The following is a 14755-nucleotide window of genomic DNA, read 5'->3' on the forward strand; positions in this document are numbered from 1 at the left end:
GAAATTCGGTTTGCAAATTCCTTGCCCATTAAGAAGTCCTCTTTGCTTAATTTCGCCATGCCATTTTCACTCATATGCCCTAGGCGATATGCCAAAGTTTAGTAATATCATCATCGACAAGGAAGAGGAAGCGACAATTGCATCACCAAGAATGAGAGAACCTCAGAAACATATAACTTGGCAATCTTTCTTTGCCCTTTCATCACAACAAGGACCCTTTGGAAATCTTTAAAACCCCACTTTCAGTGTGTATCTGCACTTTTGAATCAAGAGTACTCAACGAAATTAAATTTCTTTTCAATTCGGAACATGCCGCACGTCACTAAGTGTTCGACAACTCCATCAAACATCTTAACTTTAATTGTTCCAACACCGCGATTTTACATGAAGCATTATTTCCCATCAAAACAACACCTTCGACATCTTGTTTCATAAGTTGTAAACCAATCCCGATTGGGACTCATGTGGAAGGTGCACTGAATCAAGTATCCACTCTCGCTTACTTTAGAATCATTGATGAAGCAACTAGAAGTTCACCATCGCTGTAGTCTTCTACAACATCGCCTTCACCGGAATTTTCGGTCTGTTTTCCTTTTGATTCGCAGCCTCCTTTTAATCTTATTTTGTAGCTTATAGCACTTTCAGATTTAATGTGCCCTTTCTTCTTGCGAAGTTGCAAGTTTTACCTCTGTTTGAAGATTTCGATCTACCCTTAGATTTACCACGAGGATTCCGTTCTGTGTTCTACCACGATCATCATCAACATTCCGGTCTTGTCTCCCACGAACAATGAGACCCTCTCCCGAGAGTTGGGTTTAACCACAAGATGCTTCATCTTATCATACGAGGTTAAAGAATCATAAACCTCATCAACTGTGAGAGACTCGCGGCTATATAAAATCGTGTCTCTAAAGGTTGAATAAGACGGGGCAACGAACAAAGTAGAATCAACCCTAGATCTTCCTTATCATCTTGAACCTCCATGGCCTCCAAGTTTGAGAGAATTTCTTTAAACACTGTTAAGTGTTCGTGTACGACGCACCTTCCTCCAAACGATGAGCATAAAGACGCCGCTTCATATGCAACTTGCTTGTTAGAGTTTTCGACATACATATTTGTTCTAGCCTCTTCCATAATGCAATGCGCTTTTCTCTTTCATCACATCCTGCAAAATTTCGTTGGACAAATGCGGATGTAATTGTGTTAATGCCTTTCGATCCTTACGCTTCTTCTCTTCATCTGTTAATGTCGAAGGCATCTTATCTATCCTAGCGGGCATCCTCTAGATCCATCTGTGCAAGAACGCTTGCATCTTAATTTGCCACAACGCAAATCGGTGTTGCGATCCAACAATGAATTTCATACTTCAAAGACGCCATTACCGTGATCGAGATGAATAACCCTAAGCTCGATACCAATTTGTGAAAAATAAAATAGAATAAAATAAATAAAATAAAGAACACATAAATTTTACGTGAAACCCTTTCGGAAAAAAACCACGAGCGGAGGAGAAGAAAATTCACTATGTCGAAAAATTTTTACTCAAATACAAGAGGAATAGACTATGTCTATTTATAGGCTTGCAAAGCCATATTCTAGTAGGATTGAAACACCTTATCCTAATCAATATAAAATAGATGGAGTTTAATAAGGTTTAAAACCTTATTCTAAAATAAAATAAAAGAAGTCTAGTTCTATATGGATTTTACTTTTATTTTATTTTCCATCGTATTTTATTTAAATAAGAATTTGGGTCACTTAATTCTAACAGAATTCTTCAAAGAAGATTACACATCATAAGGCACCAAAATCAGACCAAATGTTATGTACCACAAATTAAGATTAAACGTATAACTGCAAACCAAGTCCATCAAGGCATAATCAAAAGCTGCAACCAGATCCTGTAAGAAGATAAGCTCATCTTGTTCAAGATGCACCATGTCATAAAATTTCGTGGATCCACATCCACCTCTCCTAATTAGAATTCTAGTCACAAGCACTGATGCTTATTCCTTATAACCAATACGAAACCAAAGCCACTCAAGCCAAAGGCCTTCTTTAACCATCCAACTTCCATGTTAACTTCTTTTTAAAGTTTTGTTTTTCATAATAACTATATTTTGTATTTATATATATTTAAATATGTACTAGATGCAAATTCTGAAAATGGATTTTCTAAAAAAAATGAAAATCTAGAAGAATTCCAGACTAGGATTTGAATTCCAACTGCCTGCAGTTAAAAACTACAAACAAACAAGCCTCCTGCACCATTCTTATCTTTACATATTAATTATTCCGATTAACTTAAGTCATAATTATTTTCAAATTTGGCATTTCATGGTTACATCATTTCAAATGCATCACGTCAACTAGAAGTTGCTTGATTTATGTTTTCACGTATCATATATATATATAATTAAATGATCAATTCTTCACCAATATTCACGCATTTACATTATTAACCTATTTATGCCATCAATATTGCTTGGGGAAGGGGAGATATCCTTCAAGAGTTAGATGACCAATAAATGCAGTTTTAGGGTTAATATTAAGTACCAAGAAGGGAACTCGTGACCCACTTCAACAGTTTGATGACCTCCCATACCCTCAAAGAAGAACCTTAAATTTCCAATAAACTATTGGCAACTGGAAGCAAAGTATATTGTTTTGCTTTTGTTATTTTAATTTAATAAATAATAAATTTATGGAATTATCTTTCATTTTTTAATGGAGAAATTAGTTGGTCAGACTTCGCCTTCTAACTTATTTGTTGTCTTTTGGCTCTACTTAACAATACATTTCCAAGTTCTCAAATATTATCACGCCTTACGATATTTATTTATGAAAACAAAAAGTCCATTTAAAGATAATGGGCTACGTGGAAACTAAAATTTTACAATAATAGATTCTTTAATATATTTTAATTTAAAAAAATAAATAAATAGGACTCTTATTACTATTTTAAATACTAATTGTGTGTGCGACAATAATTTATTGATAATAGTTAAAGAAATAAGGAGATGTACATTTTATTTGATTTTGTAGTGATTTATTTATTTAATTTGATAAATAAATGTATATTTGAAAATAACATATTATAATTAATGAAATATATAGTTTAAAATTGATTAATAATTAATACAATGATGGAAGTAAACCAGAGGGCTTCGATGATGGTTAAAGATGCAAAGAAGAGGAAATGTGTTTAGGAACACGAAAGGATTAGTGGTTTAGTTTTTAGGTTTCTTTAATTTTCTTATGAATTAAGAGTTTTTTTCATATTGTCTTTAATTTTTTAGGAGAACCCGAGGCATCGCCTCAGTTATCAGTGAGTTTGTAATTGTTGCTAAGACAGGTGTTGCTAGTCGTTTATTTTGAGTGTATCATGTTTCCTCTTTTAATATATATTGGTTTTGTTTCAAAAAAAAAGAAATTTATTAATAATTAAGCTATGCATATTAAAATAAAATTTAGTTGAGTGATAAATTTAAATTTTATTAATTTAATTGGTGTGATTTCAAACCCTAGAATATGTATATTTTTATTAGTTTTATTAAAAAAAATCCTCTAATAGTATAACTTATTTTAATTAAAAAATATTTTCATAATTTTCATAACTTAATTAATGTTGGATTGATTTATGGGACTACCTTAATTAAAGATTTAGCATAAATTGAGGTGAGAAGAGATCAAAATTGGTGGGGCAGAGAAGAGATACGCAATTGGATGTAAATTCTAAGCTTAAATAGTACAAACTAAGTCTAAAGTTGATCTTTCTAGCTTTAGCCTACCATTTTTGACAATGCATAATAAAGATTAAACTTTAATAATTCAATGAATAATTCAAATATAACATGAACGCATTATAAATTCAAATTATCACCACAGTATAATGATAATTTTATATGAAAGTTGCATTAAACAAGTTTGTTTCCATACCAAATAGATACTAATTTAACCTTTCATTAAATCATCGTCGCCCTAACCTTCTGTTTTCACAATAGTAGATATATGGTTGGATCACTTTCAAGATTGTAATTTTTTTCAAAGTACAAGATAGATTAAAAATATTATTAATAAATATAATAGTAGTATATTGGAGCGCAGTCTATTTTAAACGTAACATAAAAATTATAATTTTATTTTAGAAACAAAATAAAACAACTCTAACTACGTACATACAAATTTCACCATTTGGTGAACAAATAAATAAAAAATTAAATATATTTTGATATATGAGTTTAATTTTCATGTTTAATTTAGTATTTTATTTTATTTTATTTTTTTCAATTTGATGCTTAAGTCAAATAATATCATATAGTTCAATGAACATTTAATACATGTATTTTAATAGAAAAATAAAATTACTTAATTGGAATTAAAAGGATTTTATGTACCAAATTGAAAATTAAAATTAAATTAATTTTAAAAAAACCTCATCTGAAAAAACTGAAATACCTTCTGAATGTTAAAAAAAAGAAAAAAAATCAAAACTCTAGTATGAAATAATATATAAATTAAAGAACACATCACCACGTCGTACATTATTTATACAACCCTAGTTGGATGCTGAAGAAATCACAAAAGTATCACCACTAAACCCAGTTCTCTGCTACTTGGATTTGGAACCCGGATTATTTTGACTCGTTTGTCCATTTCCTTTTGAATATTCATCGAGATCCCAAAAATCCCATCAACAACTTTGTTTTTCCTTTCGGTTTTATTCCGTTTTCTCCACGTTCAAACGTCTCAAAACGAATTACACATATCTCGAAGAAATGCAGGAATTCAAGACCATCAAGAAAAAAATGTGGATGTTTTCTTGTTAACCTTTTCATTTGCTTCAACTATCTCCCCTACTCCTCTCGCGTAATGGAAGCTATCATCATAACAGCCATAGCACCGATCATCAGAAACAACAAGAAGAAAGTCGTTAACCAACACAACTTCTCTCTGCAAAAGCTCTCCTTCTGGTTTGCTCCCACCACACGTCCACCTGGTCTACTCTCTTTCACTCCCGGCTCCTAAAATATAAAAAACGAAAAGGGAAAAAAAAACAAAGAATTTCTGTTTTTGTTTTTGTGTTTTTGTATGGCTGCTTACTCTTTCAACAACAACTTTTCATCCGGGAATTGTTATTCTGGTATCTTTGATCCATTTTCACGCGATTTGGGTCTATGCAATGAAAGCTCCCATGGTGGGTCTTTGTCGGTGCCGGTGCCACAGTCCTTGGTTTTGGATCATGAGAAAGGAGAGCTGGTGAAGGCGCCGGTGGAATTAAAGAAGAAAAGCGTTTCTGAAGAGAAAATTATAGCGGCTTTGAAGAATCATAGCGAGGCAGAGAGGAGGAGGAGAGAAAGGATCAATGCTCATCTTGATACGCTCCGCACCCTTTTGCCCTGCAGACAAAAGGTTCTAATTAATTAAGTATTAGAACGATGCTATGTTAAATTTCGGTTTTATCATTGCTATATGACTACTATAATTGAGTTCATATAACCTTTTGAACCAATTCCTGGGAACTAATAACGGGAAAGTTGGCTTACATACTGTATCCTGTTTCGATGCTTAATTTTCCTGGAACTGCTTTTTCAATAGTTCATAGATGTTAATAGGTGGTCTCATTAGACCATATGCAGTAAGCTTTTCCTTTTTAACTGATTAATTGCCAAGGTAGAGTGCATTAATTTGATTGCTTAGGAAAGTTGGGGAAAGTAAAGAACTTGAGGTGTTTCCTTAAAGCAACTTAGCTTAGAATGATATTTTTTGGCCTAAATTTTGCTGAGGCATAACCTAATTGCTTTTCCTCTCCCAAATCTTCAATAATGATTATAACATCTTGAAAATTTAGACTAATTTACTGGTGTAAAAGTTTCTTTTTCCCCAGTTTCTTTCATCAATTAACATTTTGAGAACCTAGAGAGGTTGCATAGGACGACTTTGTTGATAGGAATGAATCAGGACATGAATGATGAAATATTAATTATTTTGTGGGATAAACTTAAATCAGAAACTCCTGTAAAATGATGATTAGAACTTTTTGCATTATAATATTAAATACAGAGTTTTTAATATAAAACTGGCTATCTTGAATGGTATCTGTGTGAAGAGAAAAAAAGAAGTTGCGAGCCGTGATGTCATGAAACAGAGTATTTAATGTTTTAATGTCATATCACTTATTGTGAGTCTAGTAATGCTCTTATTTTCTTGCATTATTCTTTGCACTAGGAAGGTCAATTCTCAATTTCAGAATGCTAGAGTCAACTAGGGGATGCATCAGCTAAGGATTATTTATGGTTGAGAGCATCTTTGTGGTCCCAATTGCAGACCTTCTGCTATATTTAAATCGTGGTACATGAGTTGAATCATGATGAATATTCAGAGTTGTGGATGAGTTATGTTCTGTATTTTCAAACAAAACCAATCATGAAAAGCTTGTTTCCAGGAGTGATCTGCATTGCTATATAAAAGAAAGCTTACAGAAAGAAAAATGAAAGATAGTTTATTTGTTTGGATATGTTCAATTAGTCGGAATAGAGTTAAGATGAACCTGTAGACATAGCTTTATACAATATTATTTTTGCTGTCAAACCTTAGAGTTGGTCGGTTGGACAGCATATATAATATATGTATTCGAAATTGATGATGATGATAATGATTGGATTGGTGGGGCAATGTAACAGCTGTTCTGCTGTGGATCTTGATGACATGAGGTATATTTCTTCAATATATTAACTACTTTATGTTGTTTTGTTATTTTATTAACTACTGGATGTGACATACATAGTCCTGTCCTGGTTAGATGATGGTTTAAACGTAAGCAAGGATTAGACATCTTATATTAAATGCATTTTTTGGTTGCTTTTCTCATTTCTCAATTTATTTTTTCAATAATTAACTCAAGTAATTATAGGGTTCATTTGAGTTAGTATTTTCTGGATCAGAGTCTATGCGCATCATCTACTAGGTAGTTCCTGGTTTGATGCTGATTCATCTGACTATGCTTTAAAATGATGTCTTTGAGCTGACAGTAATGTTTCAATTTGCTCATTTATAGATGGATAAAGCGACATTACTTGGTGAAGTAATTAAGCAATTGAAAGAACTTAAGAAGAATGCAACTGAAGCCAGCAAAGGTTTACTTGTTCCAATGGATGACGATGATGAGGTGAGAGTTGAACCATGTAATGTCAACGAAGCTGACGGGACGTTTTCTTTCAAAGCATTAATCTGTTGTGATTATAGACCTCAACTTCTGACTGACCTAGGACAAGCTCTTGATGCACTTCCCCTTCCAATTACGATTGTCAAGTCAGAAATATCTACGTTGGGAAGTCGGTTGAAGACTGATTTTATTTTCACTGCCAGCTACAGAAGCACTAGCAGTGTTGCAAATGTTGGCAACGATGATGATGGTACCGATGCACGGCGTTTTCTTGCATGTTCCATCCGGAAGGCCCTGAATTCTGTCGTGGAGAAGGCTTCTATTTCACCGGAACACTCCCCATTGTTGACATTCCCGAACAAGAGGCGAAGGATCTCCTACATTGATACCTCAAGCTCATCTTGATTTTCCAAAAAAAAGATTAGACTTTTCTACGTTTGGGGTAAATGGACGACACATCCATTTATCTGTGTATGGATGTTTGTCTGATATGCCCAAATATTGGTTTGAAATCAATACTATAAATAGCATGTAATTGTTTTCAGAAGACCAGAACGTTTTCAAATGGCTTGTAATAAAACTGTATTACCACTCGATGTATGTATACTCTTATCATCTAAAATTCAAGTTATTTTTATAGATTCCATATAAAATAAGAATCATACGATTGAGTTTGCTGTGAGGAATAAAGACACCAACTTAATAATAAAAGATAATTAGATATTACCAATGAATGAGGCATTGACACAAGGTGAAGGCAAAAGCCTTTGTTTGAATAAGTATCTCCAATTGTACTTTTATTCTACTATATTTGTAGATTAAAAAATGATATATTTAAGAATTTTAAGTTTAAAACTTTAAATAAATAATCACCATTAAAATAAATAATGTAAGTCTTAAAGACAATACTTTTTTTTTTTTGAAGTCAGTTCTAAAAAGTTCTTGAAACAATAATTGATAATTAAACAATTTTAACAACAGTGTAAATTCTTCAAAAGAATATGATGAAGCCAAAAAAGCGATCCAACGTGGCGTGGAGGTATCTTTCTACAAGGTCTTCTCAACGATATGCTTACGTTTCCGAAAAGAATAAATTAAGAAAAAAAAGAAACAAAGAAGAAAGGTTGAAAAAAAAAAGGAAAAACCTTATATCGCAGGCATATTGAGTGGAATCGGAAACGGGAAAGTAAAAGCATGGCAAAAGAAGGGAGCGGATCCATACTTCAATTTGCGCCACTTCAGAGTTCTGTTGACGAAGGATTTTGGCACCGATTATCTTCTTTGAAGCTCAACAAGTTTGGTATCGACGATTCTCCTATTCCTATCTCCGGTACGAATCCCTTCTCTATCTTTTTCTTTAAGTCTGAATTTAACTTCTCACTCTTAATTCACTCAAAAATCTCATATATTTGTCTAAATTTCCCTTTTCAAACATTCATTACAATTAGTTGTTGATTGGACTGGGTTTGATCCAAGTTTCTGTTGTTAAAGGCGGCAATTAATGCCAAAGGTTTTCAATTTCGAAGCTTTGAGTGTAAATTTAGCGTTTTTGTGGTCCAAATTCGTTGTCCTTTTTTTACAGGTTTCTATGCACCGTGCTCGCATCCTCAAGTATCGAATCATTTAACTCTTTTAGCGGAATCCCTGCTTTCTGACTCAAATGATGAATCAACAATGCCGTCTGTTATTCGGGGTAATCGAAATAGGTGCTCCGTTCCTGGCATTCTTTACAATACTAATACAATGGAAGGTTTTCATGCTTTGGATAAACAAGGCTTGCTCAAGGCAGAAGCGATGAAGGTAAAACAGTTTGAATTGTTTACTGTAAGTGTGTTATGCAATTGTTTGATTTGATTGAAATCTTATTTGACAAGTTTATGTTTTGACTCAATTATTCTTATTAGATTTGGGAGGATATTCATAGTGGAAAAGCTGTGGAGGATTGTGCAGTATTATCAAGGGTCCTTCTTATCTCATTTGCGGACCTCAAAAAATGGAACTTTCATTATTGGTTTGCTTTCCCTGCTCTTGCACTTGATCCTCCTGCTACCTTGGTAGATTTGAGGCCAGCTTCTCAATGGTTCACTTTGGAAGAGGTGCTTTGAATGTGATTAACACTTGGGAATTTCTGGGTTATTTTATCTTTCTCAGTGCTTAAAAGGCTTTTATATGGTACCTTTTTTTACATGCAGGCAGAGTCTGTATCAACAGCATGTAATGAATGGCGGAATTCAAGTCTGACGGCTGGTAACCTCTCTGCTGTTGCTAGTTCGCATTGAAATTCAAATGTGATTATGTTCATTTTTTCTTTATCCATAATTTTATGCCATTCATAGCCTGACTTTATGAGTCTACTGTAGATGTTCCATTCTTTTTGGTTAGTATTGGTTCTGATTCACATGCTGCCGTCAGGCATCTTAAGGATTTGGAAGCTTGTCAACGTGATGGTCAAAAGGTCTGTCTACCTTTCTCTTAATGACTTTGAGGAGTAGTTTATGATTGCAAAGGAGACTTTTCAATGAAAATTCCATATGATAGATGATTTTGATAGGCTAAAAGTGCAAAATCTTGGACATCTTTTTCTCAAAGTTTTGACATGTGTTATTGGCAGTTGCTATTTGCATTTTATGACGCATGCCATCTTCCAAACAATCCTGGCTGGCCTCTCCGCAACTTCTTAGCACTTATTTCTGCCAGATGGAATCTGAAAACTGTTCGCTTTTTGTGCTATAGAGAGAATCGAGGTTTTGCTGATTTGAATTTGTCACTTGTTGGTGAAGCCTTGATTACAGTTCAACAAGGTAGGGTGACCAAATTTTGGGTGACAGATTATTTTTGGGATCATTATTTATCTGTTCCAATGGTATGAATTCATTTTACACTATCTTTGCTGTCTGCTGACATACTATGTCTCTTTAGGATGGAGAGAACAGCAGTGTGTGCCCAATGCTGTAGGATGGGAACTTAACAAGGGGAGAAAAGTACCGAGGTGTATTAACCTTGCTAAGTCCATGGATCCAACTAGGTACTTCTTTCTATATTGTCACCTCATTAAGCATTATAGTATTATTTTTATATATTTTACCAGAGCATTTTGAGATTTTTTCCACTTTTTTCCACAGGCTAGCCATATCTGCTGCAGACTTAAACTTGAAACTAATGAGATGGCGTGCTTTGCCATCTCTTAACTTAGAAATCTTGTTTTCTCTTAAGTGCCTTCTCCTTGGAGCAGGTACCCTTGGATGTCAGGTTGCCAGAATGCTTATGGTATGTATTCAGAAAGCAGCAACCACAATTTCAGATCATATTTCTTCTCTCCTGAGACTAAAGACAGTGTATGTTGTAGGCTTGGGGTGTCCGCAGAATTACACTGCTTGATAATGGAAGGGTGGCTATGTCTAATCCGTTGAGACAGTCTCTATACACTTTGGATGACTGCCATAATGGTGGTGATTTTAAAGCCACAGCAGCAGTGAGAAGCTTACAACGAATATTTCCTGCAGTGGTAATTAATTTTCTTTGAGGCCTATGACACAAAGATCAACACAGAACAGAAAAATCTATCCATTTCCACTCACCATTTATCTTATTATGTGTTTCTTAGGAAGCTGAAGGTATTGTTATGGCCATTCCTATGCCTGGACATCCAGTATCCAGTCAAGAAGAGAAAAGTGTGCTTGAAGATTGTAAACGACTCAATGATTTGATTGATTCTCATGATGTAATTTTCTTGTTGACTGATACTAGAGAGAGTCGATGGCTCCCTACTCTTCTCTGTGCCAACAGGAACAAGGTTCATCTCCTTAATTCATATGTCAATTGCTTTGATGTTTGAAGTTTGTTGTGGCATCATGGATTAGGATTTGTAAAGATTTGTTACTGGATTTGATTCATTTGATGATGGCATATTTTCTTCATCCTTTCTCATTATGCAGATAACCATTACTGCAGCTCTAGGATTTGATAGTTTCTTGGTTATGCGCCATGGGCCTGGTCCTTTTAACTCCATCCCTAACTTGAAAGCTGAAACGGAAGACTCTTTAGCTGCTGGCATGGACAACCTTGTCCTAACAAATACAGATGGACAACATAGACTGGGTTGTTACTTCTGTAATGATGTGGTTGCCCCAACAGATGTAAGTTACCTGAGTTTCTAGAGTGTAACAATTGTTATGTAGCATTTTTGTATGTCCAGCTTAACTATTTATCTGTGGTGGGTTATGCAGTCAACTTCAAACCGCACGTTGGATCAGCAGTGCACTGTTACACGTCCAGGACTTGCACCTATTGCTTCTGCACTGGCAGTGGAGCTTTTAGTGGGCATTTTGCATCACCCTAATGGGTAAATCCTTGGAACCATATGAAAAAAATCTTTCTCATTGTAGTTTCTTTGAAGATTTTCAGCAAGCTTTTAGTTCTAATCATCATGAATTAATCAGAAGTCTAGATTGTTTCATTAACCACCCAATTATATATGCAGGATATTTGCTGAAGCTGAGATTGCCAACTCCAGTAGCGGTGGAAACTTTGAGCTTCCACTGGGTATTTTACCCCATCAGATACGAGGCTCCCTCCCCCACTTTCAACAGATGACCCTTTTGGGCCACTCCTCTAACAGTTGCACAGCATGTTGTAGCACTGTAAGTTCAGTGCTTCTATTAGTTTTGGATAATTGTGATTTTATTATCCAAGTAAGCAGTCTGCTACTGAAAACAAATATTTGCACATCTTAACATATGTTCATTTGACTGTACAACTTTACAATAAAACCATACAGAAGTAATTCTCCTATCAATTCATAACTGTTTGCTCCTTGCATCATCAGTGTTAACAGCAATTCCTTGAAGCCTCATCTATACAATTTCTTTAATTCTACCTAACCAATCATGTTCACTATGACGCTTGCCATCAAACTGTCTATAATTCCTTTCTCTCCAAATCCAATAAATGCAAGCTGACCAAGCCAGCCTTAAAATGATTGAGATTAAAGCTTTTCCCTTCAACTTCGCACTAGCCCACCTCAATTCCCGAATCCAACTCAAAGGTTGTCTACTAAGAGAACATAGCCTTAACACTGACATCCAAATCATCCTGGAAAAATTGCATTCAAAGAATAAATGTCAGTGCTTCTATTATGATTATTACTATAGCTCTTTGTTTTTCTCGTCCTGTTTTATCCCCTCTGTTTCCTTATGCTTTTTAGGTGTCTAGTCTGTATGAATCTTTCAGCAAAACTGGTTTTATGAGTTTACATGTGCGGGTTTTCATTTTAGTTGATATTGAGAGATTTGGAAATTTATGAATTTGTTTGATATTGGGTAAATTCAGAGCCCTTTAATAATAAAAGTATTATTAAATTTCATGCAATCTCTGAAACAAAGCATGTGCTATGGAAAGTATTGTCATCGAAGAAAGCTTTAATAATAAATTTCAAATATTTATTGCATTATCAAATTAAATTTCTAGCATGCATGCATAAAGTTAGACTTCAGCTTTCGATATTTAGTTGAAAGTTGGAATAAATTGATCAAGGTTCCATGTCCGTCGTTGTAGCAGTTTTACATTCTGTTGATTATGAACAATCCTTTTCAGGTTGTGTCAGAATATCGAAAGAGAGGTATGCAATTCATACTCCAGGCTATTAACCATCCAACGTATCTGGAGGATGTTACTGGACTAACAGAGTTGATGAGATCAGCGAACTATTTTCAACTGGACTGGGACGATGATATTGAGGTTGCAGATGATGAATGCGTCGAACTATGAAGAAACAAATAGTACTTTTTCAGGTCATAATTATAGCAATTTATTCTTTTGTAATACATGTTAATTGTATAATAAAAAACAGAAAAAAGAATGTCAAATTTATGTCCATTCTCAGTTTCCCATCTTCCAATTTCAAACATTTTAACACAAGTTGATTTGGGAGATATTGGCAATTTTTTTTTGCTGGTTTCGTTATTTAGACACTATTTTTTTAGAGGTATCTAATAGCTGCATTTGACATATATTCGAGTATATGATATGAACTATCATCATTCAAATACTACATGAATAAAGTTGACAGATTTTTGTTGAGCACATAACACTCATCCCTATCTAGATAACATATTTGCTGCTGTAATATCTTTTCCTAAAAAGTAATTTGACCCAAAAGAATGAATCTTGTGGGTGATGAAACTTGTCCGTTCTGTAATTGACAAAAACATTGTCAAATTACTCATCATTCTTCTTTCTTTTTCTTTTTCATTGTGGGTATAATCATCTATATTTCCAATTATTTTATCTCATCATCTACAATGAAGAATTTCTAACCACACAAACGACTCTTAGTTCACAAGCAAAGCTTAAATTTTATCGTGTTCGTTGATTGAGACACTCTCACAAGTGTTCTCTTCATTCTCTCTTTTCGTGATTGTGCAGTAGTGACTTGATAGACTCAACAATCAAACATGAGAGAGCACATAATTTTGAATTGGAAATGACCCTTTTTCGCTCTTGTTAGCTTCAGTTTCCGGCTCTGTGATTCTGCAGTGAATTATTCTAGAACCAACAAAGGAAAAGAAGTGGGAAATAATTTATTCGAAGACATCAAAATCATTCACTCCCAAGTCTCCAATAATTTAAATTTACTTTTTCATTTTACAAGAATAAATTGGTGAAATGTCTCATCAAAACTCGGGTCGATATTTAGTTCAAAACTCGACAACCAACCATTTCTTCTTTGGGTCCCGGAAAGTCTTGTTGTCAAACCCAAGATGTTAGGGAGGGAACGCATTCTTTTTTCCCTGTTGGCTTAAATTGAAGTCTGTCAGGTCTTATTTAAAAAGAAAGAAAGAAAAAAAGAAAAGTGCAGCAAATATGACCCAACTTAACATTAGGCAGAATCTGGCAGCCTAATGCTTCACCCACCACCCATTGACTCTTCCCTTTGTTCTCTTTCAAAGTTCAATCTAATCAATTTTCCATGAAATCCCACAAGGCAAATATTTCTTCATATTTGACACTTCTGTGAGAATCTTCAGTTGAACCCAACAACAAAAAAAGCAATAGTTCCTCAAACAAGACTGGAACTTTTCTAAGTCTCCAGTTTCTCGGAATCTCAAAGCCTTGCAAAAAGGTCTAAGTTTAATAGGTAGTGGCTTTTGCACTTTTTCGTTTCTGTCAAATTAGGATTCTGATTCATGTACGCCTCCATTTTTGTACATTGTGGATGATATAATCTTCCAATTAATTTCTTATTGCCATTGTTGCTTGTGGACATTAAATTTTGAGCTTATGTTTAATACATCAGTGGGATATGCACATCACTCCATTATACACTTAAATTAAAGCATATTTGGCAGTTGTCTGCAGCCATGTGGCACTACTTGGAAATCGACACCTATGCTTTTCAACTTCTTGTGATTTGTTCAGTTTTGGGGTGTCTCATTCCCGATTTAGCAGACAATATTGTTCACGCCCGATTAAATAAAAAAGTAGAATTGTTCCTCTCTTTTTTTTTGTTAAGTCTTAATACATTACTTTTATAAATTTATTGAATTTTAAAAGTTATTTTTAAACTAAAATAGCAATATCATATATTTAGAG

The 14755-nt window shown here is 34.2% G+C and overlaps 2 protein-coding genes and 1 long non-coding RNA gene across 3 annotated transcripts; 2 read left to right on the forward strand and 1 right to left on the reverse strand.

Annotated features, from left to right (window-relative positions):
* Positions 1–5084: 5084 nt before the first annotated feature.
* Positions 5085–6041, reverse strand: LOC128292756 (uncharacterized). The gene is made up of 2 exons (XR_008282665.1): positions 5501–6041; positions 5085–5399 (listed from the first exon to the last, which is right to left on the reverse strand). It is a non-coding gene; the product is annotated as an uncharacterized LOC128292756 (long non-coding RNA).
* Positions 5092–7824, forward strand: LOC108450213 (putative transcription factor bHLH107). Its single transcript, XM_017747735.2, has 2 exons — positions 5092–5412; positions 7058–7824. Exons 1-2 carry the CDS (start codon positions 5092–5094, stop codon positions 7568–7570), a joined length of 834 nt encoding a protein of 277 aa, XP_017603224.1. The 3' UTR covers positions 7571–7824.
* Positions 7825–8138: 314 nt separating this feature from the next.
* LOC108450304 (ubiquitin-like modifier-activating enzyme atg7) lies at positions 8139–13251 on the forward strand. The gene is made up of 14 exons (XM_017747866.2): positions 8139–8495; positions 8748–8965; positions 9070–9261; positions 9358–9412; positions 9526–9620; positions 9777–9966; positions 10085–10190; positions 10288–10432; positions 10512–10670; positions 10770–10958; positions 11101–11301; positions 11392–11507; positions 11646–11805; positions 12758–13251. The coding sequence occupies exons 1-14, from the start codon at positions 8360–8362 to the stop codon at positions 12929–12931; spliced, it is 2136 nt and encodes a 711-aa protein (XP_017603355.1). The 5' UTR covers positions 8139–8359; the 3' UTR covers positions 12932–13251.
* Positions 13252–14755: the final 1504 nt, after the last annotated feature.

This window comes from Gossypium arboreum, chromosome 5 (assembly GCF_025698485.1).
Source record: "Gossypium arboreum isolate Shixiya-1 chromosome 5, ASM2569848v2, whole genome shotgun sequence".
NCBI classification, from domain to species: domain Eukaryota; kingdom Viridiplantae; phylum Streptophyta; class Magnoliopsida; order Malvales; family Malvaceae; genus Gossypium; species Gossypium arboreum.